Source organism: Marmota marmota, unplaced genomic scaffold (assembly GCF_001458135.2).
Source record: "Marmota marmota marmota unplaced genomic scaffold, marMar, whole genome shotgun sequence".
In the NCBI taxonomy this organism is placed as follows: Eukaryota; Metazoa; Chordata; class Mammalia; order Rodentia; family Sciuridae; genus Marmota; species Marmota marmota.
The window spans coordinates 33,432,893-33,458,486 of record NW_026000093.1 but is presented as its reverse complement, the minus strand read 5'-3'; the positions used below and the strand labels follow the sequence as shown (position 1 = coordinate 33,458,486).

The following is a 25,594-nucleotide window of genomic DNA, read 5'->3' as shown; positions in this document are numbered from 1 at the left end:
ATAACCTCACTGGACATTTTGTTGTCTATGTACTTCAATATACAAGTAATTCTTATAGTATAAGTAAATCTTACAACAACTCTTGTGTATACCATATGTCGTCCCCCACCTCCATATTTCAGGTAGAAAATAGAGAAGGGGTACAGGAATCATGGATATTGCTCAGTCCACAGTTGTGGCATCTATGGAACTCCAACTCCACCCCAGGCAACCCTAGAGCAAAGCCTCTGTTATTCCTCTAGATCCTGCCATCTGGAAGACTCTCTCTGATTCTATCTTTTATTTAAAAGATACTTACTTTTTTAAACAATTAAAAAATCATCTAGTAGGCTTTTTCTAGACCCTTGCACCAACATGACCTTTCTTTCCTTAAGGTAAAAGCAGAATACCTACATACTTTTCCCAAGATAATGATAGGGTAGATGGATGGATGATAGATGGGAAACTTAATGATAATTTGCTTAATGTTAACATCATTTCTCTGGTGGATGCTTAATCTCCGTATTTCAATCACATGTTTTGGTGAAGAAAATCCAACACTACAACACTTTCTTAGCATTGGTGATATGCTGTCAGTAACTATTTCATATATTTAATTGAACTGTCTTCCTATGAGATTCTCATGGCTTTCATATTAGTCTGTCACCCATTTTGTCACTGAAAGTACGTTGACAGATTCCCACAGGAATTCAAACTCACTAGAATATTTCCTGTTAGACATTAGAATTTAAATTAATTGACAGAATTTTTTAACCAGAGAGAACCTCTTTTCTTCACCCAGAAACTACCGCTAAAGCTCACCAGTATTTATGTCTTCTCTTTTGTGAAGTGTTTATCTGCAAAATCACATCTTTTGTTTATCTGATGACTTCATGATGTGGAAAAGGACAAGTTGATTATAGTTTTAGTTTAAGTTGATTTGAAAAGGGACAGAAATATGAAGTGATAGACTAATTTTTAAAAGAGTAATCCATTTTAAATGGTTATCAGTACTCATATTTGGAAAATTATCAAATTAACATATTTTTCCTTACATGGTTTTATCCCAAGCAGAATTCATTCATATTAAGAATTCTGAAAGAAGAAGTGACAGATTATTCAGGCTATAACATTAATTTCCTCTTCTAAACTTACCAAATTATTAAATACTAGAAAATGAACATTAATAAAAGAGCAAGCTATATGTATATCCCTCAGTAAATATTCATTCAGATTATGCCAATATTAGTAGTATACTTAATTAATTAATTATTGTTTGGTAGCAGGGATTGAAACCAAAGACATTTAGCCACATCTCCAGCCATTTTATAAAACATTTGGTTTAGAGACAGGGTCTTGCTAAGACCTTGTTTAGGTCCACACTAAGTTGCTGAGGCTGACTTTGAATTTGGGATCCTTCTGCCTGAGCCTCCTGAGCCACTGGGGTTAGAGGTAGGCACCATTATGCTTGACCTAATAGTCTATTTTACACTTCATTCAAAACTTTAACTTGTGATTTGAGTTTGGAAATTATTGTTATTCTCAGAAACCAGGTCAATTATAAAAGCATTATTGAATAATGAATATTTATATACACATATATTTTATGTAAATATAATATGGTCTGCCACTGTGATCCTAGGGAGAATACATAATTGTGAGTTTACTTATGCTTGCAAAAGCATCTCTTGCTGTATTTAGTAGTTCAATTTTCAGACTTAGCCTTTTATCGAGATGGTCCATCTATCACACAAAACCAGAAACAGAGGACCAAATTAAAACTTATGTATGACCCACCACTGGATTTAAGAATAAATGCTTATCTTCAGTGTAGTTCAGTTACAAACCGTAGAGCTCATTTGGAGTGTTTATCCAAATAATTGACTTTGACAATTTGCCTTTCTATAAAAATCATTTAATTATTTATTTATTCCAATGTTTGAAAAAATTTAATATGTGAAGATTTTTAAGGGATAGAAACTCAAGTACACCCCAGGTTGGGGTTATCTAACTTAAAAAAAAACTAATTCCAGTAAATTAAATTGTAGAACAAAATAAAATATTTTCTGGCTGACATGAAAGCCACAAAAATCATATATCTATTACTAAAACCATGTGTCCTCAGGTAGATTTAAGCATGGAATTAAAGTGTTTGTACATGGTGGTGCAGGAGAAGGGTCCTGGTACCTGTAAAGGAGCTTGCCTCTACTAGAAGGCAGAAAAGAATGTTAATGATCCTTGAATTGGTAGAGGAGGAAGGAATTAGTAAGTTTCTCTAGAGTGAAGAGAAGGGTTATAGCTAGTGCCTTGCAATGTGTATTCCTTGGAGAGTCTGAGGCTCCCAGTGACTCCAGAGAAGTTTGTGGAAGGGAGATACATTGTTGAGTGGACTGTCTGTCTCAGTTTACATTGGAGAACAAAGAAGACTTTTCACATGTCAAAAGAGAGGTCCAAGATAAAGCTACCAGTAAATTAAAAAAAAAAAATCTCATTGGATCTTAGTTTTTTATTACCCGAGAGACAAAAACATGATGAATGCAGATGTGGAGAGGTTCTACAAAAATGTAAGCAGTGAACCAAATTTAGTGGGAGAGAGGTAAGACAACTACAATAGGTGGATACTGTGGAGTTACGAGCAAAGTTTTAATAATGTTAATAAAAATGCCAGAATCACCGTCACATAAAAGCAAGAACAAACACTTGAAAGAAGGACAGAAAGAATATAGTTGCATATATTCAGTAATGAAACATGGTGTTAAATCTCCCTACTAAAAAACAGACACTTTCAAACTGCTGCCCCAAACAAACTCAGATATATGTTGTCTTCAAGAAATGAACGAAAATAAAGTAACAGAGTGTTTTGGGTTGACATATACTCCCCTAAAGTGTATGTGGAATTCATTACCTCTAGGACCTGTGTATGTGACATTATTTGAAAATAGATCTTTGAAGATATAAGCAAGATGAGGTCGTTGGGGAAGCACACATCTGACATGGCTAGTGTCATTTTAAGAAGAGGAGAAGATACACAGATACAAAGACACAGGGAGAACACTATGTGCCAAGGAGGCGAGTGGAGTCATTGATGCCCCCACAAGTCAAGGAATGCTAATGACCGCCACAAGCTCCAAAGCTTGCTATAGTTTGTTAAGGCATCCTTACAAAACTAATGTATAGGAAAGGCTGCAAATGTATATATAAAGGAAAGGCATATGAAAAGAGCCAGATAGAAAGGATCAAACCAAGTAGCCTAGTAAAATTTAAGGTTAGGAAGAGTTCATGGGATATTATATAATTCTAAAAGTTACAATTCTCCAAGAAGTCATGGAGAGGATGTGGAAAATGAGGACATGGAAAATGGTATAAGCTCAAGGGCTTATTCTGAAACAGATGAGGAGCTAGGCTGTGGTTCAGGGATCTGTTATTTAATGGCTCTGTGACCTTAGTGATATTTCTTAATGTTTCAATATTTCATTTCTGACACTTGTAAAATGCGAATGATAAAACTAGCTCACTTACATATGGATTTACAGATTTCCCAGCACCATTTGTTGAAGAGGCTATTTTTTCTTCAATGTGTGTTTATGGTGTCTTTGTCTAGTATGAGAAAACTGTATTTATGTGGGTTTGTCTCTGTGTCTTCTACTCTGTACCATTGGTCTTCATGTCTGTTTTGGTGCCAATACCATGCTGCTTTTGTTACTATAGCTCTGTAGTATAATTTCAGGTCTGGTATCATGATGCTGCCTGCTTCGCTTTTTTTGCTGAGAATGGCTTTGGCTATGTTTGCCACTTGTTTTTCCAAGTGAATTTCATGATAGTGTTTTCTATTTCTATGAAGAACGTCACCAGAATCTTAATAGGAATTGCATTAAATCTGTATAGCACTTTTGGTAGTATGGCCATTCTGACAATGTTAATTCTGCTTATCTTAGAACATGGGAAATCTTTCCATTTTCTAAGATATTCTTCAATTTCTTTCTTTAGTGTTCTGTAGTTTTCATTGTAGAGGTCTCTTTCACTTCTTTTGTTAGGTTGATTCCCAAATATTTTATTTTCTTTGAGGATATTGTGAATGGAGTAGTTTTCCTAATTTCTCTTTCAGTTGATTCATCACCAATGCATAGGAATACAATTGATTTATGGGTGTTAATTTTACATCTTAATACTTTGTTGAATTCATTTATGAGTTATAGAAATTTTATGGTAGAATTTTTTAGGTCTTCTAAATATAGAATCATGTCATCAGCAAATAGGGATATTTGAGTTCTTCTTTCCTTATTTGTATCCCTTTAATTTCTTTCTTCTGTCTAATTGCTCTGGCTAGAGTTTCTAGGACTATGTTGATGAGAAGTGGTGAAAAAGGGGATCCCTGTCTTGTTTCAGGTTTTAGAGGGAAAGCTTCCAATTTTTCTCCATTTAGAAATTGGAAATCCATATGAAATAAAATGAAAATAGGCCCCTATATCTCACCCTGCACAAGACTCAACTCAAGTGGATCAAGAACCTAGGTATTATACCAGAGACCCTGCCCTAAATAGAAGAAAAAAGTAGGCCCAAATCTTCATCATGTTGGCTTAGGAACCAAATTCCTTAATAACAGTCCTAAAGTGCAAGAAATAAAATCAAGAATAAATAAGTGGGATTGTATCACACTATAAAGCTTCTTCATTGTAAATAAAACAATCAAGAACATGAACAGAGAGCCCTCAGAATGGGAGAAAATCTTTGCTACCTGCACCTCAGATAGAGAATTAATCTCTAGGATACATAAAGAACTCAAAACATTTAATACCAAAAAAAAAAAAAAAAAACCATATAGCCCAATCAATTAATGGGCAAAGAAATTGAACAGGCACTTCACAGAAGAAGAAATATGAATGGTTAACAAATGTATGAAAAAAATGTTCAACATCTCTAGCAACTAGAGAAATGCAAATCAAAACTAAGATTTCATCTCACTCCAATCAGAATGGCAATTATCAAGAATACTGGCAATAATAAATGTTGAAGAGGATGTGGGGAAAAGGCACACTTATACGTTGCTGGTGGGACTGAAAATTGTTGCAACCACTCTGAAAAGCAGTATGGAGATTCCTTAGAAAACTGGAATGGAACCCACCATTTGACCCAGTTATCCCACTCCTTGGCATATACCCAGACAACTTAAAATCAGCATACTGTAGTGACATGGCAACATCAATGTTCATGTCAGCTCAATTCACAATAGCTATGCTGTGGAACCAACCTAGGTGCCTTTCAGTAGATGAATGGATATATGAAAATGAAGTATATACACACAATTGAATATTACTTGGCCATAAAGAAAAATGAAATTATAGCACTTGCCTGAAAAAGGTGAAACTGGAGACTATCATGCTAAATGAAATAAGCCAATCCCCAAAAACCAAAGGCCAAATGTTCTCTCTGCTATGCAGATGCTGACTCACAATAGGTGGTGGGGGGAGTGGAGATACTGCTGATTGGATAGGGGGGTGGGAAAAATGGGGGAAGAGAGGGGTGATGGGAATGGGAAAGACAGTAGAATGAGTTGGACATAACTTTCCTATGTTCAAATATGATTACATGACCAGTGTAAGTCCACATGATGTACAACTGCAAGAATGGGAAGTTGTACTCCATGTATGTCTGATATGTCAAAATACTTTCTACTGTCATGTATAACTAAAAAGAACAAATAGGAAAAAGAATAGCTCACTTACAGGGGTATTTGTGAAGAATAAATAAATTGATATGTGAAGTGCTCAAAATAATAGCCATCATAACACTAAAAAATGGTAGCTATTAACTTTTCTTCTTCTTCTTATATTATTATTATTATTATTAACAATTATATAAATCATCCAAGGGATATGGCATATAAAACAAAGCCTTAAGAAAAAAAATCTATGTAAAATCTCTATCATGATAAATTTGCTACAAGAAAAACAAGTCTAAAGAGGATTTAGATAATACAACCAACAATCTAACACTCCATACTCAGTTCTATATTAAAGCAGAAAATATAGTCTGTTTGCATGTTCATTTAGAAAATCTTATTAATATGGAAACAAGAAACTCTTAATAAAATTATAAAAGGATATTTTTAAAGTTCTCATTCTCTAGTAATGACACTATAAGACTAGAAATCAAAAAATGAAGTACCAAATTTTAACCATTTGAATGTTGAGATATTTACTTTGAAATAACCTCTGGAAGTTGCTACTCTTCTCAGTAATGCACTGGAGTACATGACAACTGAGGATTGAGTCCTATATTACTGAACCTTCTAGAAAATGGCCTCAAGGTAAGGCAAGTATTTCTCTACATCAGTGACTCTAAATTTGGTTGGTAACATGTCCACTGGGAATACTTAGAAATGTATAGGTGTGTTTATAGTTACAAACATTGAAGAATCCTACTGCTATTTAAGGTTTGGAGGTCAGGGATGCTAAATGCTCTGCAGAGCTCAGGATACTCTTTTTATTCAATTTTTAATTAATTTTTTATTTATATATGACATTAGAATTTATTCTAATACAGGGAGTAAAACTTCCCACTAGGAATACTCTTACACAATGTAGGACTATCCAGCAAAATGCCAGTAATGCTTTTGTTGTTAAATACTATTTTAAGATGACCACAAGACAAACAATCCGTGATGCTTTAGATATTTCTATTTGAAGTTAATACCACCAATGGTAAAACAGTCTTCTATAAACCTAGCAGGCAATTCAGTGTTCAATTTTCTACAACAAGAACCAAGTTCCGCAGCTCTCTTTGCTCTTAACAGTAATCTGAGAGTATATTAGAGTGTGTGGAAACTACAGCAGAAACTCATTTTCTCTTATTACTAGACTCGAAAAAGAATTCATATTTATCTATCTACAGAATAGACTGGATAAATAAGCGCATAGAGAACTGCAAATTTATTTAGTTTGCCATTGAGGTTATATTAGCTGAGTTAAATTCTCAGTGAAACTCTTAGCAGGCCAAACTTGAGAGTTTCTAGAAGCATCAGTACCTTTCTCTTTTCTGAACTATTTTTTTTTTCTTTGCCAATTTTCATGTAAAAGGAAATTATTTTGATAATGATGCTTAGTATTTCTGATACAGATAGTTCTGACTCTACCATTTACTAGTTACATAACCTTCTATGTTTGCTCATTAATAAAAATGGGGTAAAAACATCTCTCTCACTTGTTCTGAAGGGGTGGCAGAATACGTACACATAACACCCTTACCGGGCTGTGCTGGAACCTGCCCTCTGATCATATCTGCAGTTCTACTTTCCTACCTGGCTCTCTGCAGCCACACTAGCTCTGTTGTTCTTCCTTAACTATGCCAACTTAAGGTCTCTGCACTGACCATTTGCTCAGAACAGTGCCCCGTAATGTCAGGGATCCCTCTCTCTTGCTCTTTTGCTCACTCAACTTCTTCAGGTTTCCATCTGTCAACAACCACAGGTAGTCATTGATCATCCTGTGAAATATAGCACTCCTGCGTGTCTCTGTATTTTCATTTTTAAAATACCAGTGAGATACGTGTGTGTTGTTTACTTCTGCTCTGCTAACATGTAATATCAAGGAACACAGAAAATGGTGTGGTTCTTTCTTTAGGATACTATTCTAATACCAGTTTAGAGTTTTTTTCTGAATCTGTCTAGATAGAAATTTAGCAATGTGTTTAGTTAGAAAGTTTGCATTTCTCCTTTTTCTGATTCATGTGGAGTTATGCACATAGTGTTTTCTTTTTTTGTGATACTAAGTGTATTTTCAGACATGTACCCTTATAATGATTTAGAATACATGGTAAGTTTTGTTTGTTAACATGGCTATCATGTAGTCTGCCCGTTCTAATTATCTTAATGCTCAAATATTCAAAACAAACTCTAATTTTGCATAAAACATCTCTGAAAAGATGGTATATGCATTCCGTTTTCAAGTGAAATTGTTACCTCATTAAAAAGCAATACATTTTATTTCAGGACTTTAATAAATCACAAGCTAAATCAGCTGAGAGTACATTGGGGTAAGATACTTTTACAGTTCTTTTCAGATTGGCCCAGAACCTTTGTCACCATGTTGGCATCTGCTCCCCTGCTTCACAGGAAAGCAGAGGTCATTCCATCCCTGTTTTATGTCTCTCTGATGGTTGCCTCGTTAATTTATGGACTATCGACAGTTATGCAGTGATGGTTATTCCTACTTTTATTTAAAAGGAAATAAAGAACATTACTTACACTTAGAGCCTGAGGAGGAAGACCCACTGACAGCAGATCTTGATCCCCCTTTCATTGAAAAGACTCCTTTCCCCCGGCGAGTTGTCGTGACAGCCACTCTGGGACGCTTCAGCGGGATCACGGCACGGGGAGGTGGAGGCACACGCCCATGGTAATCAAACAACCTTCACAAGACACAAACAGGACCAAGTTGGTTTGAAGCCTAAATGTTTGAGATGATGAAAAGAATGTTCTGGTAAAATTTTACAATAATTTTTTTTCTGTTGTTTAATATTCAGAAAAGCTGTTTATTGGCAGATTTATTTTTCACAAAGAAATAGGATGCAAATATACACTATGCTTTCTGGACATTAGAATATGACCCCAATATGAACTCATTTGTAAGGAATGAAAAGACAAGGAGCTTTGCTCCAATAGTACCGTGCAATTTGTTGAAATTACACTGACCTTTGTTCCCAAATATATTTCTTTGCTTGGATAAACCAGTTTACCCTTCTCATGAACAGAAATCTTCCTCTTATACCTCAGACACTTATTAGCACACTAGCTTGAAAATAGGAAAGATTATGCAGAATCAAGAACAAAATAAAGAAAATGATCTTCTGATCAGAAAACAGAGCCCAGAGGAAAACAAATAGAAATAAAACAAATAGAAATAAAACCAGCTTAAAGAAAACAACTCTGAGACAAATCAATATGGTGCCATACCTCTCTCTAAGGACTTTTTAAGTAATCAAGCCTCCTCCAACTATATGTAAAAGGTTTGAATAAAATAGAATTAGGGTGAGGACCCAATTTTGTTGACTAAAGCACTAGTGGGAAATATTTGCCAGGATATATTTTATCATCCTGAGCATTTATTGGATATGCAAACTGAGAGTAGAGATATATGTATAGTAACTACAGAAAATTCTTCTAACCCCCCCAAAATCAATAATCTCCTACTTTTACTAAAATGTGAGAAATTATATTCTCCACATTGTTTAATGATAATTAAACAATAAAAGGGATGAAGTTGAAAGAATATAAACTCATTTATACAAATATATACTTTAAAGGATTAAAAGCTTCATATTATTTATACTGCATATTCATATACAACAAAATTTTACATGACAGCATATTTGAGACACATAAAAGATCAGAGAAAATATACTGGGACACATTTTACTCATTTATTTTTGAAACTATTTGCCAAACAACAAGATGTGTAATTATGTTTTCCAATATAAAGAAAACAGCATTATTGACTTAGAATTATGATTGTTATATTTTTTATTGTGACACCATGATATGAATTCTAGTCTCGTAATTGCTTTAAAACAGTCAATAAAAATAATCCAGTATAAAGGTCAGAAATGAGAAAACTAGAACAGGAAAAAAAAACAATAAAAATACCCTATAATTTCTAACAGAATTACTGAAAGACGATAATGGCCAAATTACATTGTTACATAGTGTGCATGAACAAATATGTAATAACAAGTCCCACCATTATGTATAATCATAAAGCACCAATAAAAATATGGAAAAAGACAATATTTCTAAGAGGTTGTTTCATAAAATTACATCTTGTTTACACATACATCTGAAAATGTGATAATCTTGTTTTGAAAAATATATGAACTATAATAAATTTAAGATAGGCTAATTTTCAAGTATTCAAAAAAATTCAAACTATTACACTCTGGCAGAAAGGCAATATATAAACAAATTTAAAGCAATTATTTAGTACTAAGAATATCTTCTATGTTAGACAGCTAAAGTGTCCAAAAACAATTTGGAAACATTTTGGGGAAAAAGCCAGGAGATATCTGAAACGGAAAAGAAGTGAAATGAGACAGAGTTCAAGAGAAGGGGCATCCTCTGTGAATAAGCAAAGTCCATTAGAGACAAAGGATGGCTAGCACAGAACAGGTCATGGGTATCAGCACAGTACAGTTTACTTCCAAGAGTATATATAGGCAAGATGAGTCTGAAAGGGGTTATGAATATCATCCCCACCACCAGGCATTTCAAAATGAAAAGGGTCAAGGAAACCTGCCCCTTGTTTCAATCACAAAACAAGGTCTGCATTAGTTATTTATAAGTTGAATTCACAGAGCTCCTTAAGTCAGTGAGCCAAAACATGACAGCATTTTGCATGAACTACGATACCCCAAAACTATTGAGGGGAAAGAAAATATGGCAATTGACTCATATTTTCCAGGGTAGAAGTTACCCCTGGAGGTAAAAAGCTAAGCTCTTTGGAGAGGCCATTTCCTCAGGCCATGCATGTGTAATTTAGCAGGTTCACTAAATAAGTGAATCTATAAATTGGGTTAAGAAAATCTCTGATGCATAATAAAAAATATATAATAATGTAAGAATACTATAATGGAAATGCAGGCCAAGTAATTGCTACTTCAATATTACAATTCACTCCAATAATATTTTATAGAAGACTGAAATGTTTGTCGATATTTTGTATTGCATTCCTCAGCCAAGGATTCCAAAGACTCCTGTGTTGAGCTACACTGGTCTTGAGAAAAGAGATCTGCTTTTATTCATTGTTTTTGTGATGCACTTCTAGTCTGTGGCATACGTTTGAATAACATACTGAATGTATGTTGTACTCTTTGATGCAAATTCCTATAGAAAGTGGCCCTTGTCCTCTGAATATTTTGGTGAGTTGTTTCAATGGGAGACAACTTTTCTCACCAAGGAATCAGGTGAGGTTTTACCAATTCATTGTGCCACTCTTATGGAAAGATAGCATCACAACTTACATATTTTAATGGGATATGTAATTCACAAAACAATGGGTACCTCACATAAGAGCATAATTTTTAATTTTACAACATTGAATGGCAATGGAGACTTTCTTAACTTTCACTGGAATACCTTGAATATATCAGAAATAAAGGGAAGGAAGACTGGGAGTTGTCCGAATGCATAACAACATAAAACAAGGAAGTGAGCCAGGCCCTCTGGGATTGTGAGACAGGGCATAGGACTCTTCTAACCCAGGGAAGCAGATGGAAGGCCGTGGGAGGAGATAAACATTGGCTTTCTCATCAGAACTCTATCTACAGTAAACCAAAGAAGTTTGCCTCTACAAAAAAAAAAAAAAAAAAAAAATAGACTGGCAAATAGTGTTAAGAAAAAGGAAACAGTTAACTTAAAATTATAGATCTGCAATGAAAATGGAAATTCAATACAATTATTTGGAATCCAAATCTCAAAATTCAACTAAAATCTTATAATTTTTTTCTTCCTCTTATCTTTGCTTTATTTTTCATTTCTTTCACTCTTAGACTTATATTCCCTTTTTTTCCTTTAACAATTCTTCATTTTTCCTAATGTTATTTGGTCTAAATAGCTTTTCTCCTAATGCTTTTGGTCAAATAGATAATGGTTTATCATGAAGCCAAATATATAATTCTCTTTTCCCCAAGGTTCATTTTAAAACACTTCAATCTTTTTTTCTATAAACATCCATATTTTTAACGAACTTGAAAACATAATGTATGCATAGTCATGTATTCAAGCACTTTGGTTTGTATTAAAAACATTTCTCAAGCTTGCTAATGTTTATTTTAATTGCTGGAGTACACTCTTTCAAGTAGACATGCCACATTCGAATAAATCATTACCCCATTGTTAAGTTTTTGCCTTGATTCTTATTTTTTCCTAAAGACTAATAAGATTTCAAAAAAAGAAAAATTTGAAAAATTTAATATGTGCATAGATTTTGTCACCAAGGACTAAATTTTCATGACAGATTAACAATAATTTTGAGTATTTTATGGTAATTATCTGTTTTCTTTAAAATTTCCCTCAGGAAAATTGTTCTTTATTTTCCCTACTTATAAGTCAACCTTACTGTCACTCTGTAGTTAATGCTAACAAAATGTATGGCTAGGGGGATAAATCACTGCTCCATTCAGAGGGAAATTCTGAGAACAAATTCAGGGTCAGGTTCTCACCATGACATTTCAGCAGATACATGAAGATCAACAACTAGAGGACCAATAATATTAGTCACATTTTGATTCAACCTTGAACCCTCTTTCCTTCAAACTTGACTTCTCACAGACTTATAGTTTGTAAAACCAAATTAAAGTGCCCACTCTTTTGAAATCCACACAAATGATTCTTATAGGCTAGTAACACACCTGTTTCCTATACTGTTTGAACTAGTCAAAAATTCACAAACTGACTATGATTTCTACCCTGGGTTCAAATAGTTTTTGATTACAACTAAATTGGAAAATAATTTTCATGAAATTATAGATGTAATGCAAGTTGTGGAAACTTATTTTAATAAAATGAAAACATGGTTGCATCATACTGCTGAGCACAAAAGGAAGAACATAAATTTGCACATTAAAATGAAGTTCTCTTTGCAAAATAAATAAATAAAAGAAAATAGAAAAAAGGAGAAAAGAATTTTAAATGGCACATTTCACCTGATAACCAGTCATGATGAGTAATGTCTATTGCTCTTTTACATCATTAAACTCTTCCAAGGTTTTCTGTGAAGTTTACCTCCTGAGACATGTGCAAATACTTGTTGAAGATGCTTTTAAAGTCAATTTGGCTGCAAACTCGAAAGATAATTTTTTGCCATTTTTTGACCTTAATATTTTGATGTTTTTCTTAAGATTGCTACCTGCTGTTTTTTTTAAATACATCTTTATAGAATTAAACAGTTAATATATTCAAATGGCCAAGGTGAGGTTAAAAATCACTAACCTTGTAATGTTGGTATTTTAAGTCATTTTTATCCATGAAGGAAAAAGGGAAGAAATAACTTCCTCAAGTTTAATCAGTCAACATATGTGCACGGAGGCTTGAAATTCACATCTTCTGACTCCAAATCACGCCCTTTGTCAACTATACCATGCTGTTATTTCCAAACTTTACGTGGAATCCCATTCTATCAGATGATAAATTTGCATAATGAAATAGACATTGCTCCTTGTTAATTTTTTCCAGTATCATGAATATATACTGTGTTCTATAATTAATGATCTGACACAACTGGAACTCAGAGTTTTCTCATCAACCAAAACCGGAGTAGCTTTTTTTTCATCTAATTAATACAAGGATTAACACAAGGTCAAAGTTGTATCAGAATTGAACAGTGCCCATTTTGAGTCACCTAAAACGTATACATATTTTCTATATGGTAAGACACCTCTGGCATTCTTTTTCCCTATAAACAAAAGTTTACTTATCACTGGAGCATGTAAACTGCTCAGTGCTCTTCCTGGTACTAATGAAAGAAAACATGGATTTAAATTGCTAATTTCTAAAATTGCAAACATTCTCTGAGGGTATTCAATGTATTTAGGTATACCTCTCCTTTTACTTTCCTTGGAAGCACATAAATATTTATATTTAGCTTTAATAACATGCAACATTCTGTGTTTATACATAAAAGAATATGCCATTGAAGGCTAAAAATTTGGGGGCAATGTTTTGTGCAAAATATGGAAAAGATAAAAGTTGATGATAATGATTCAAATATACTATTTAGTAATACACATCATAATCCTTGAAACTATGAATAACCACAGCAATCACAAGATGGAAGTCTGTGTAGAAAAATTTTTCTAAGATAAAACTTTACCTAAGAATTAAAAATCCTCTGTTATATTAAAATCCCCAGATCTGGTAGAAGAGTAATGACAATACGATGCAGCTAAATATCAATTTATTGTTTCTCAGCCTTCATATCTATCCTTAGCCATAGGTTGGGTTGCATTCTGTAGACCACATTTCTGCAGGTAAGGGAGCTGGATTCCTGCTAGGCTCAGCCAATGAAGGGCCCAAGGAGGAAATAGCAAGACCTGTAGGAAAAGGGACTTGCTTCTCTTTGTTTTCACTTCCTGCTCTTCTGAGCACTACTCTGACCTTGTTTCTTCACCTTGGCAGCAGCAATTCATTCCAGTAGCTGCAGCCAGAATCTAGTTGGAGTCATTTTGCAACACTTACAGAGTTCCCTCTTCACTTTCCCTCTGAGACATCTGCACCTGCAGACTATGCCCCTAGCTCAGAAATGCATACAGGGACAGCAGCACTGTCCGAGAAGAACTACTTGGCCATATTTTCAGCTCTGCAACACCCTTTTTCTACAATACCTTTTTCTTTTTCTTATTTTGAGATGGGGTCTCACTACTCCTCATGCTGGTCTTGACCTCCTGGGCTCAAGCCATTTTTTCCAGTAGCTGGGATTACAGGTGTATGGCACCATACCCAATTTTCACTACACTTTGATAATTCCAAAATCTTCCTTTGTTTCCCCAACCTTAGAGGTGGTATCTGACTCCTGCAGTTACTAACTCCGTTATAGTAGGGTGTTTCCTTCTTGCCTTTTCAGTTCTTTAATTCCTAGTTAGCAAGTTTTTATATGCAGTGATCCCAGTTAAACGTAACTAGTGCCATTTTGTTTTCCTGACTTAAACAAAGCAACATGGAGTTAATGGAAATAGCTGAGTGCCCCACACCCCTCCATGTGTATTCTGCTGCAGCTTGAATGCTCTGGGGAGTAGGTTAAGAGAAAATGATGCAAACAGGTTAATCCAGAGGGTCACAATGTACTATTATGGAAGGATGCCTAACCAACCAACCAGCTTATTTCTCAGTCATATGAACTTTGCAATATGAATATCCATATAAGAAACACTTTCATGACCATAAATGGTTACTGTTAATTGTTACTAGTAGTTAACATTGATTAGGCATTAAATATACACCAGACATAATGCTGATCCCTACACATGTTCCCTCATTTAATCCTCAGCACAAATTTGTGTTGGAAATTAACTTCATGCTTACCTAACAGATGAGACAACAGGTTTAGTTTTAAATGATTTGCCCAAGTTTGCACTGCTACTAAAAAGAGTTTTTAAAAATTTAACCGTCAGTACAAGCCAAGTGTAATTTAGGAGAAATCACTGTGGATAAAACTGTTGTAGTGACTTTGTAGACTATTTCTCTCATCTACCCACTCCATTCTGTTTTCCTTTTTGTGGGATTCTGTGTTTACAGGGAGCTCTTGAGTATATACACTGGTAGCAGATGCTTATGTCTTTTTAAGCCAAGTGCAAAACATGAAAAATAAACTAATGAAAGCACAGACTGTTCAGATAGTCTGTTAACAGCACAGTCACACTGATCTATTGCACACTGAGAAGCCAAACAGATTGTGCAGAAGACAAACAAATGTTTGAAAATCATTCAGAGTTAGCTTTTTTTGTGCAGTGGAGAGTTAACTGAAAGCTTCAAGCTCTATAATTATTTGACTGCTTAAGGCTCTTGCTCTTTGTAAGATCGATCTATCTTACCTATCATCTGTTTTTCTGAGCTGTCATTTGGAAGTAGTAAAATACAGATCTTGTCTTCTCTTTAAAGATGAGAAGATGGAAAACCTGACTGGTCCCCAAATCTATAATTGTCATCAGACCTTGGGTCTCCTGCCTTCTAAAGCAGGACTCCATTTTAGGAATAAATTCTTTAAGTGTGCAAGGAAGTTACATGATACAAAACAGTTAAGAGGCTAGAACAATTTCATATTAACAGACTGTAAGACAATGCGTGTTAATAGAAATTAGGACAATGTGCTGCACCCTGAAAAAATAAAGCTGTAATAGAAAATGTCTACTATACAAAAGTGTAGACTGTTTCCATATTATCTTTTCACAATAGTAAGTAGGACTATTTTAATGCTGATAGACATTCATATCACTTTAATAACAAGTTATTATAAGTTATTACTTAAACTCTTATATTTTGTAGAAATCATAAGTGATTTGAGAAAAATTATTCTTAAATATAAATTTTTGTCCACAGATGTAACTAGTAAAATACTTTGCTTAACCCAGTAGTTTGGACATAGTAATAATTACTGATGTAGCTCTGACTCCTAAGTAGGCAAGGCTGTGTCTTTATTTTATATCATGGACTAACATTGCTTCTCCTCTGTTTTGTACATTCACACAGTGGGTTATTGAATTAAAACAGATACCCAGGTTATGATTGTAGTTCTGTCACTAATTGGCTGGGTGACCTTGGGAAAATGCATCTCCTTAAATGTAGAGAGATGCAATAATAATAAAAATTGAATATCTACTATGTGTGAGGTTTACTGATAGTCCCTGAAGATACAAAGATAAGCAAAGGTTAACATTGTTGGAGCCCTCATGGAAGAGGGAAGGCAAATGTGAATCAAATAAAGTCACTGCAGAAAGAATTATTGCAGTACAAATTTGGAAAAGTGCTGAGAAGAAACAATGTTGGGGGCTGAGAGAGAGAAACAGAAGAATCTAATTTAATCTGGAAGTGGTGTTCATGCTGAGATATGAAGGATGGAGTCAAGTGAACTAGGCAGTGGAGGGAGGTGTGAGGAGATGGAACAGCACAGAGAAAGGACCTGAGGCAGGAAGGAACATAGTGTTCTCACAGAACTGAATAGGACCTGCGCAGCTGGAACTTTTCAATCGATCACAAGATTCCTTCCCTTTTAAAAATGTCTATTGAAAATTATTTTTTCCAGGTTTGCATTCTTATTTGGATTTTTTTGCTTTAGTAGTACTTATAATTAAACATTTACTAATGACTTAAAAGATATTTACCTCTGTTTTTCCCCAAAGATCTTTCTACATTTGGTCCTTGGGTTGCATATCTTATATATGCATGTTATCAGTGTTTAGTTAAATAACACCAATTGTCCAACAACACAAATTAGTTTTCAGTTACCACAGCATATAACCTCTGAGTAATTTTATAAAGTGTAATCTTTGCTGCTAACTTTTCCATCTACAAATGACTATGCATGAATAGCAAATGTGCATCATGTCCAATGACCAATCATGTCACCAAGTCTGTGAAAGATTGGTTGCTGTTCATGTTATTTAGTTCATATACAGATAGCAATCAGGTAGTTGTAATGCCTCCTTGTCTCTCAATGATAAACTCATGTGGCATTTTACAAAAATAAACTATCACACCTAAGAGTGATGATACTGGAAGTGAATTTCAAATCGAATGTAATTGGAATTATTAAAAAAATAGATGGTCATAGGGATGTTGACACTTTTCCATTTGAGAGACTCTAGATATAGAACAAAAGGAAATTGATAAAGCAAGTTTATTAGCATAAGTGAGGAAAATGGGTGTAATGAGATGAAAGGAAATGAAGATATGGAGAGGAAGCCATGGTGGCAAAAGTACCATCCATTGAAGGAACTCTCAGAGATAGTTCACAACATGGGTAGGATGTCGAACTGATCCAACTTCAGAAAGAAGGAGGACTGTTCACCAAGGCTTAAAAAAAGATACTTGCTCCACAGCCTAAGTTTTGCAATAAAAAGAAGGCACGCACTATTTGTCTACTTTTGGTAAAATTTTCTACAAACAAATAAAAAAACTTAATTCTCAAAATCTTATTGTTTTCAATTGTAGTATGCTGCTGAATCACTATTAGCTTTACTGCAAAGCCCTCTGCACTTATAGGGCAGAGAGTAAAAGTGTTTTAAAAGTTTTAACAAAAAATTTAAAAGTCATAAGAAAAGTCTATTTTTTTTAAATCATTGATCACTACCAACATTTTGCCTGACTTTAGCTTGGATGATTGCTTTTATGGTGCCATACTATCATGCATAGCAGGAATGGTCTGTAAATTTTATTAACTCTAACCAATATTATAGCCTTTTCAACGTGTCATGAAAGTAAATATATTTTAGAAGGTTGGAATCATTTTCAGAATTAATGAAACTCTCAATCTTGAAAATTCTAAGTCAACAACAGACCTGGAAAATAATTAGTTAACTAAATCCTTAGAATGTTAACCAAATATTAGAAATAAAATTTTCTGATTAAGCGCCTCCAAAGTCCTAAATCTTCAAGATCTACTATATTTCAGTAGGAGTGAGGAAAATAGAAAAATCTGTCTATCTTCCATTCCATTTAGACTTCATGTGTTATATTTAACTATAAACAGAATAAAAACATTTTAAAAAATAAAAATTACTTAATAATTTCAAGAAATACTATATTTAACACTTCATTCAAGAGCATCTGTGAATGAAATGCACAAAATAGTTAAAGATGACTTAAATCATAGGGAAATAAGAAAGAAAAATTCACATACCGATTGTAGAAATCATCTCTGTAGTAATCATAGTCAAAGACATAACCGCTAAGGAGGAAAATAAAAAAAAATTAGTTGGCATTTGTTTCAATCACATTAATTTTGATACTAACTTATGATGTTATAGGAAGACATTGATGCTCCTTTTTAAATACTTATTTTCAATGTAATTATGTATCCAAAGGGCTTTACAAGATAACTCCAGTTTGACAAATCATGTCAAATTATTAGTACGTGTTTGACCACTTAGAGACTGATAATAGTTTGAATGATATGGATGAGAGGATTTGGAATAGAGAATGAGAGCAGGTAACAAAATAAATATATATATTTTTTAACAATTATAGTTAAAAAAGAACCACCATTTTTTCCCTCTAGACAAGATATAATATGATTGTCCCTTCTTTTTAAGGCAATTTACTTCTTTTGCCTAGGCTATGTGCAGTGAGGCTAGACAATGAACAAAAGGCATTAAAGTAAATGGAAGGGTCTAATGATCCCTTTATTGTAGTTAAGGGTTAATGAAAACATAGAAATACAGCATTAGTTTTTCATTCTAAGGACTGTGGATTTAGTGCTTTAAATTGACAAAAATAACTAATGAAAAAAAAAAAAAAACCCTTGGCTGAGTCTTAACAACAATAACTTAATTTATCAGGATATTTAAATGAGAATTAATAACTGCATTTTGGTGATAAGATTATAATGACAAATCTCCCTAAAGGAATATATAATAAAAATTGCCTACATCCACTTGCATAATTGTTTGCATTTATAAAGCACCTTATTTGCATTTTAATTTTCATTCTGTATGGTGTAAATGAAAGAGACTAAGGTGTGAACATCCTAAGTGACACACTCACACTTTTGTTACTAATGTGTGACTGGACTGAGATTTGAGAAAAAGTCTTCTGAATCCATATCTGGGACTGTTTTCGTTACTTCTTGCCACTCCTTGAACCTGGCAAAAAAACCTAAATCTTAAGATCAATAGAGTATCTTATACCAGAGTGAAAAATTATTTTTTAGTTCTTATTTGTTCACTTATTTTTCATTGCGGTAAAATATACAGAGCATGAAAGGGATCATTCTTATGTTCTTAAGCATACAATTCAGGAAGATTAAAGACATTCACAAAGTTGTATAAACCTCAATTTCAAGAACTTCTCTCTCATTTCAAACAATAACTTTGAACTTTATTAAGTAATAACCTCCTATTTCCGATTCCTCTGGGTAAAATCTATTCTACTTTGTCTCTATGACTTTGCCTGTTTTAGATACTATACACATCATGAAATTAATAATACAAATACAAACCATTCAATCACATAGTTATATCATATTTCTGCTTTTTTGCCTGACTTATTCCATTTAGCATAATATTTTAAGGTTCATCCATATGTAGTGCAAATCAGAATTTCACTCCAATTTAAGACTGAGTAATATTCCATATTTTGGTTATATTATCATCTGTCAATACACATTTTGGTTGTTTCTGCAGTTTGATGATTGTGAATAATATTGCTATGATCTTTGATGTGAAAGGGAGTCTCTGCTTCCATTTTGTTTGGGTTTATACCTAGAAGGAGAATTGCTGAGTCATATGGTAATTCTATGTAACTTTTTGAAGAGCCGTCACAACACAGAGGAGTAATTTTATATTTTCAAATTAATTTACTGGTACTTTACTTTGTAATTTTTTCCTTGTTAGGAAAACTGAAAAAAAAAACTATATTAAGAATGGATTATTATTCTTGGTTTTAAGGATAACTGTATTTATTCATCCTCATCACATATGGGGAGAAAGTGCCTGATGTGACGTACTTAATGTTTAAGTTAGTTTTGCCTCTGGTACCATCTCATGAAACATATAATATTTGAGTTTAAGTACTGAAATGTAAAGTAGATGCCTATTCTAGGTATCTGGATGCAGGATCTAGCATTTTCTGGCCAAAGAAATGCTGTGTCTATCTCTGCAAATTAAGGAGGACAATTAGATCATTGTCTAAAGAGAAGGAACAAAAATATCCACTTTTGTCTGATAGTCACAGATTGTTAAAGCAGTAATGGTGTATGTTTTAATTTATATTGCTGGTGTAGACAAAATTCTGATGTGGAGCTGAGAGACTTTCTCAGAATTCCTCGGTGGGAAGCTGACAACTGAAACCTGCTCAGTTGATGGTGACCCCTGTTATGAGAATTCTGAACCTGTCACAGAATTCTTCAGCTCATAGATTTGAGTTCACATGCCAGCTCCAGGGATAGAAGACTCTGAGCATAGCAAGATTACTACAATGTTTCACCAGTGCTGTAAGCTTCAAGCCTGCTGGCTTAGTAGAAACTTTGAACAATGGGATTCTTGGGTGCCACAGGAAGCCCCAAGTATTGCAACATTGAAATAGCTACAAGAATGTTTCTAGCCCTGAAACTTTCTAATGCACAAAGAACAAAACTTCTATAGTCCTTAATTTCTTGATTATTAGATCCTATATAAATAAACTTGCTGGGCCAGCTCTTCAGTCACTGTTTCTTCCATCAGAGTGCAGTGTTTCACCTGATCCCAGCTTTTTCTCAAAGTGTGTGTGTGTGTGTGTGTGGTGTGTGTGTGTTCCCTAATCTCCCATCACCCCTCATTGGTTTCTCAGGTTCATCTTTGCAGGTTGTGGCAACCACCAAATCCTAATGTATGAATATTCCCTCAAAAACCTTCCTGATAAAGCATTACATGTTTCTTTCTTTGAGATTCACTTATTTCTGCCAGTAATAAGGGATACGAGTGACACTAGCCAAAGGCTTTTGCTGGGAAGCCTCAAGTTTAAAGATAGGGTTCGTCTTATATTTATTACTCATGAGTAATTATCATTGTGTTTTATGTTTGATTACTTTTAAGAATGTGTTCACAGAAGACAAAAGGATGTACAATATCAATCATGTTAACACAGCACAAAGCAAAGAAAAAATAGTCAAAAGCAGTGTAGTATTTTAAGAACTTTGCAGAGTTAATTTATGATGTATAATATCTAGAGAGAAAAATGCTTTAATTTGAAACCCTATTCTTGATGCTTTTATATACAATCCTCTTTAATCTGAACATCAATCTATAAGATGCGTAGTATTCTCCCAGTTTTACAAGGCATTGGTGTTCAGAGTTGCTAAATATCTGAGATAACACAGTTAAATGTTACAAGGTAGCATAGCCATTCATATGTTTATTCATCAAAATCTGATTAAAAACACGTGTCAGGAACTTTCCTAGGTACTTAGGATTAGAAGTATAACACTTTTCTCTTTGTATGAATCTCATGATACAGTTATGCACCAAGATGGCCTCAACCTCTCTCTCAGCATGACTATAGACAGTTTTCTTCTTGACTATAGGCTCCTGACTTTCCCTTTTTTGGAGCATTTACTTTAGAAAACTTTCAATTGTAAAAATTTTCACTGCACCTTTTACATGCAAATCTTTTCTTGGACTCCTCCTGTTTTACAACGCAGGAATATCAACCTGGAAGCTATTCCTTGGAAATGTGGTTTCCAAGGAAGATATCTCCCCTTAATCAACCTCCACCTCTCTTCTAACCTCCCCATCCTCTCATAACCACTATTCTACTCTCCATGTCTCTGAGATCAACTCTTTTAACTTCTATATGTGATAGGAGGAATAAGTTTTAGTGTGCTATAGCAGAATAGAATGATTTAATTACTAGTAACTTTCTGTGTGTTTCAAAATAGCTGGAACAGAGGATTTTGAATGTTTTCATCACAAAAATAATGATAAATGTTCGAGGCGATGGATATGCTAATTACCCTGGTTTGATTATTACACACTGTCTCCATGTATTGGAATATCACACTATACCACATACATAAGTATAATTATTATGTATCATTTCAAAAATAAAAAAGAAAGATATCTCTCAGTCACTGTGTAGGAGCCCAACTTGGAAGAACACCAATTATTAAACACATGTCGAATCACATAGACCAAATTCCCTGAGAGTTTCCTCTAGAACCTCTTCCTCCAATAGTATTCTCCCTTTTGTCCTTTTGTCCACTCTAGCTCTTAAAACTCTTCCTCCTTTTGTTTTAGTGGAGTTGAATTCAATTTCTGTCCTCTATGGCAATATTCTTAAAGAAAGTCTTCACTGACTAACTTTTGTGGTACAATTTTTCTTTGACAGTGTTGCAGACAGAAAATAAATAATATAAAACCAAATAATCAGAAGGGATCAAATGAGGTGGACAGAAACAGAGATTGAGAGAAAACTATAAAAGGGGATTGCTGAGGGCTGGACTCACTGAGGAGATGACATACAAATGTGAGACTTGAAGAACAGGAAAGGTCCTACCATGAACTGGAGACAGAGAACAGTAGGCTCAAAGGCACAAGACAGGAAAGACCTTGAGAAATTCAATAATGTAAGAAGGTCATTTCAGGACTACTGCCCTTCTGCAGACCATAAATAACAGTGTCTTGGGGGTACCCTGATGCAAAAGAGATGGAATGGTATAAAGATATTCAAGACATGTTTTTTTTTTTTTGTTTGTTTTTTTTAGGTGGCTTAAAGAACTGGGGAGATTATATTATCCTTTCTGAGCAGAAGATTGGGAGGAAGAGGTTCTAGAGGAAACTCTCAGGATGAGTTTGGGGCATGACAGTATTTGGATGCTTATGACATAGTTAAGAAACACTTTCAGGGGAAATTGCATATTATCTGAGAGGAGCCCCAAAGATAGGGCTTGCTGGGGAAATAATTCTGGGTGTAAGCATATTGATAACAATGAAGCTATGGAAAAGGTGAGGTGTTCTTTGGGAGTAAGTGTAGAGAAAGAAGGCTGTTCATGTGGATTCTAGGCCTTAGACATCAAGAAAAGGAGGAGGAGACAACAAATAATCTAGGTCATATATGTGCAAGAAATGAACTGAAAAATAGCTTCTGTGTGGACCCCAGCTTGCCACTTACTAGATATGACATTGCACCACCTGCTTAATCTTTCTGAACCTCCTTTGCAAAATGGGATAAGGAACCACCTTCTTGTATAAGGAGCCATCTTCTTGTTTTTGATACACTGTAGTCATTCAATGAGTGTTTTTATCAGTTTTCCAACAGCTACGAATTAAAGAGGGTTCTCTGAATCCAAAGTCTGATTTTTCCTACTGTGTCTATTTTCTGTAGATATTTATTAATTAAATAAATTTAATAGTATTAATGTCTTAGTGTACATAATGTTTCTTCCTGAGGTATTGAAGAGAAAATTTGTTATTAAAATAATGAGAACATTTAATTTTAGATGCGTAAATTCATCTTAATATTTACGTAGGTTTCCTCTCTTTGTAAAGTCCCTTTAGATCTTTACTTCTCACGTTTGTTTTCCTACTAGTGTCTAGCAATCAGAAATTTACAATCACTATAATAATGGTAATAAAACAATGTTGAATAGTTACTAATACTAATAGATATAGATGAGTATTTACTATGTACTAGGTATAGTACTAAACATAGTAGATGAATTAAATAGTGATTGATTGATGAGACAATCATTTTCCTATAATGAAAATTCTCAGGATTTTCTAAAGTTATTTCCAAATAAGTTCATGGAGAAGACATGGCTGAGGTTTTAAAATAATTTTTTTCCTGAGGCTTTTTCAAATATTATAATCTCAGAAGACTTTAATTTCTAGAAGAAAGTGTGATTCATTGACCAATTAATAAAGGTATTATTAATATGGATGACAGTAATGATTCCATTCATGTCTCTTACACCTTTAGGAATTGCTTCAATAATTTAATAGCTTTCAGAAAATTTAAAAATGCATGGGAAAAAAAGAATTCAATTTTATCTATTTAAATTATCTTGTCCAACTCACTTATTTTTTGTTCAATCCTGACTGCTAAAGACATATTTACAAGAACCAGAAATAGCTAAGTATTCTGAATTGTTTGACCTCATGTTCCACTGCCTGCCATCATGAACTCAATTTTACCTGTCAGAGTTAAAAATGAAATGAAATGCACAAATAGACCTGTCTCGACAATGATGCTAAGGCTGCTTTTGTCTTAATGGTTTGGACTTTAAGCAGAAATGCCATGACAGTAGTTGGCTTAGGTCCCAAGCTATAAAATCAAGCTGGATTTCCAAGAAAGAGAAAGAGACACAAGGAGATGGAAGGTAACTCCTGGACAAGTTAGATTCTTGTCAGGCTTCTCAGCCTTCTTACCTCTCCTCTCCATCCTTTCATCCTTTATTCACTTATTTACTGTTAACCTTTTTTACTCTTGCCAGATTTTCTCTCTTTAATAAAATCCCTATTTTTTCTTTCTATGTAAATATCTATATGAAATTAGCTATTAAATGACAGCATTGTTAGGACTCATATTCAGGTTGAAAAGGTATTTAATGAATTCTCTAATCGTATTGCTGGAAAAAGTGAGTCTTTCAGTTATGAAAGACCATCCTACTTATAGGGGACAGACAAATGTGAGTGGTGGAAACATGAGGTTAAGGGAATAATCCTATAAAATGGGCCCACTGTGCTTGGAAAACATGCTTTGTTTTACAAGAAGCAATGTATCTGCAGCATTCCTCAGCAAACTACCTGCTATTTGCAGGCCAGAAGTAATGCTGATGAGAGAAATCCAACTTATCCTGAAAGGGGAGATTTTGTGACCCTTTCCACAGACCAGATCCCAAAACTCAGGAAGATAATTCCTTGCAATTATAAAATCTATAAGAATTTATGGTTAAGAATCCAATTAGAACTGGTCAGCATGGGCCAAAGTGACTTAGTGTTGTCATGGCAGTGGGGACTTGAAAGTCTGATGTCATCCTGCTGTCAGTCAAAAGTCAAGAGGTAGACCTCGGAACAACTGTCTGGAAACTTCTCTGGGCTCCCCAATAAAACTGGAGTACAGGAGAGGCACATTGTCCCTCTCTAACTTGAGAGAACCCACTTTTTCCCTTCAAAGTGTCCCCTTTTCTTTTTCCTGTTTTTTCAATAAACTCATACCTGTTACTCTGAACAACATGTCTGAAATCTTCCTGACTTGTATCACAAGAATCAGGATTTGAAAGTGGGAGGGTGGTCTGTGCATTGCCTCAATTCCCCAGAAGTCCTCAGCTCTGTAACAATAGCCCACCCCAATTTTTCTTCCCTCATAAACTGTGTGGTGCTCTCATGCCAATGGGCTAATCTACTTGCCTTTAAAGAAATTTTGTAATTTTCATTTCAATAG

At 34.3% G+C, this 25,594-nt stretch overlaps 1 protein-coding gene across 16 annotated transcripts in view; it reads right to left on the bottom strand.

The window, feature by feature from the left end:
• Positions 1–25,594, bottom strand: part of Ralyl (RALY RNA binding protein like) — a 650,608-nt gene that overhangs the window by 64,990 nt on the left and 560,024 nt on the right. For all 16 annotated transcript variants that reach the window (XM_048782745.1, XM_048782744.1, XM_048782747.1 and 13 more), the window contains 2 exons: positions 18,360–18,407; positions 8,222–8,385 (listed from right to left, as the gene is read on the bottom strand). In XM_048782745.1, the coding sequence (XP_048638702.1) occupies positions 8,222–8,385; positions 18,360–18,407 (212 nt within the window). The remainder of the gene's footprint in view (positions 1–8,221; positions 8,386–18,359; positions 18,408–25,594) is intronic.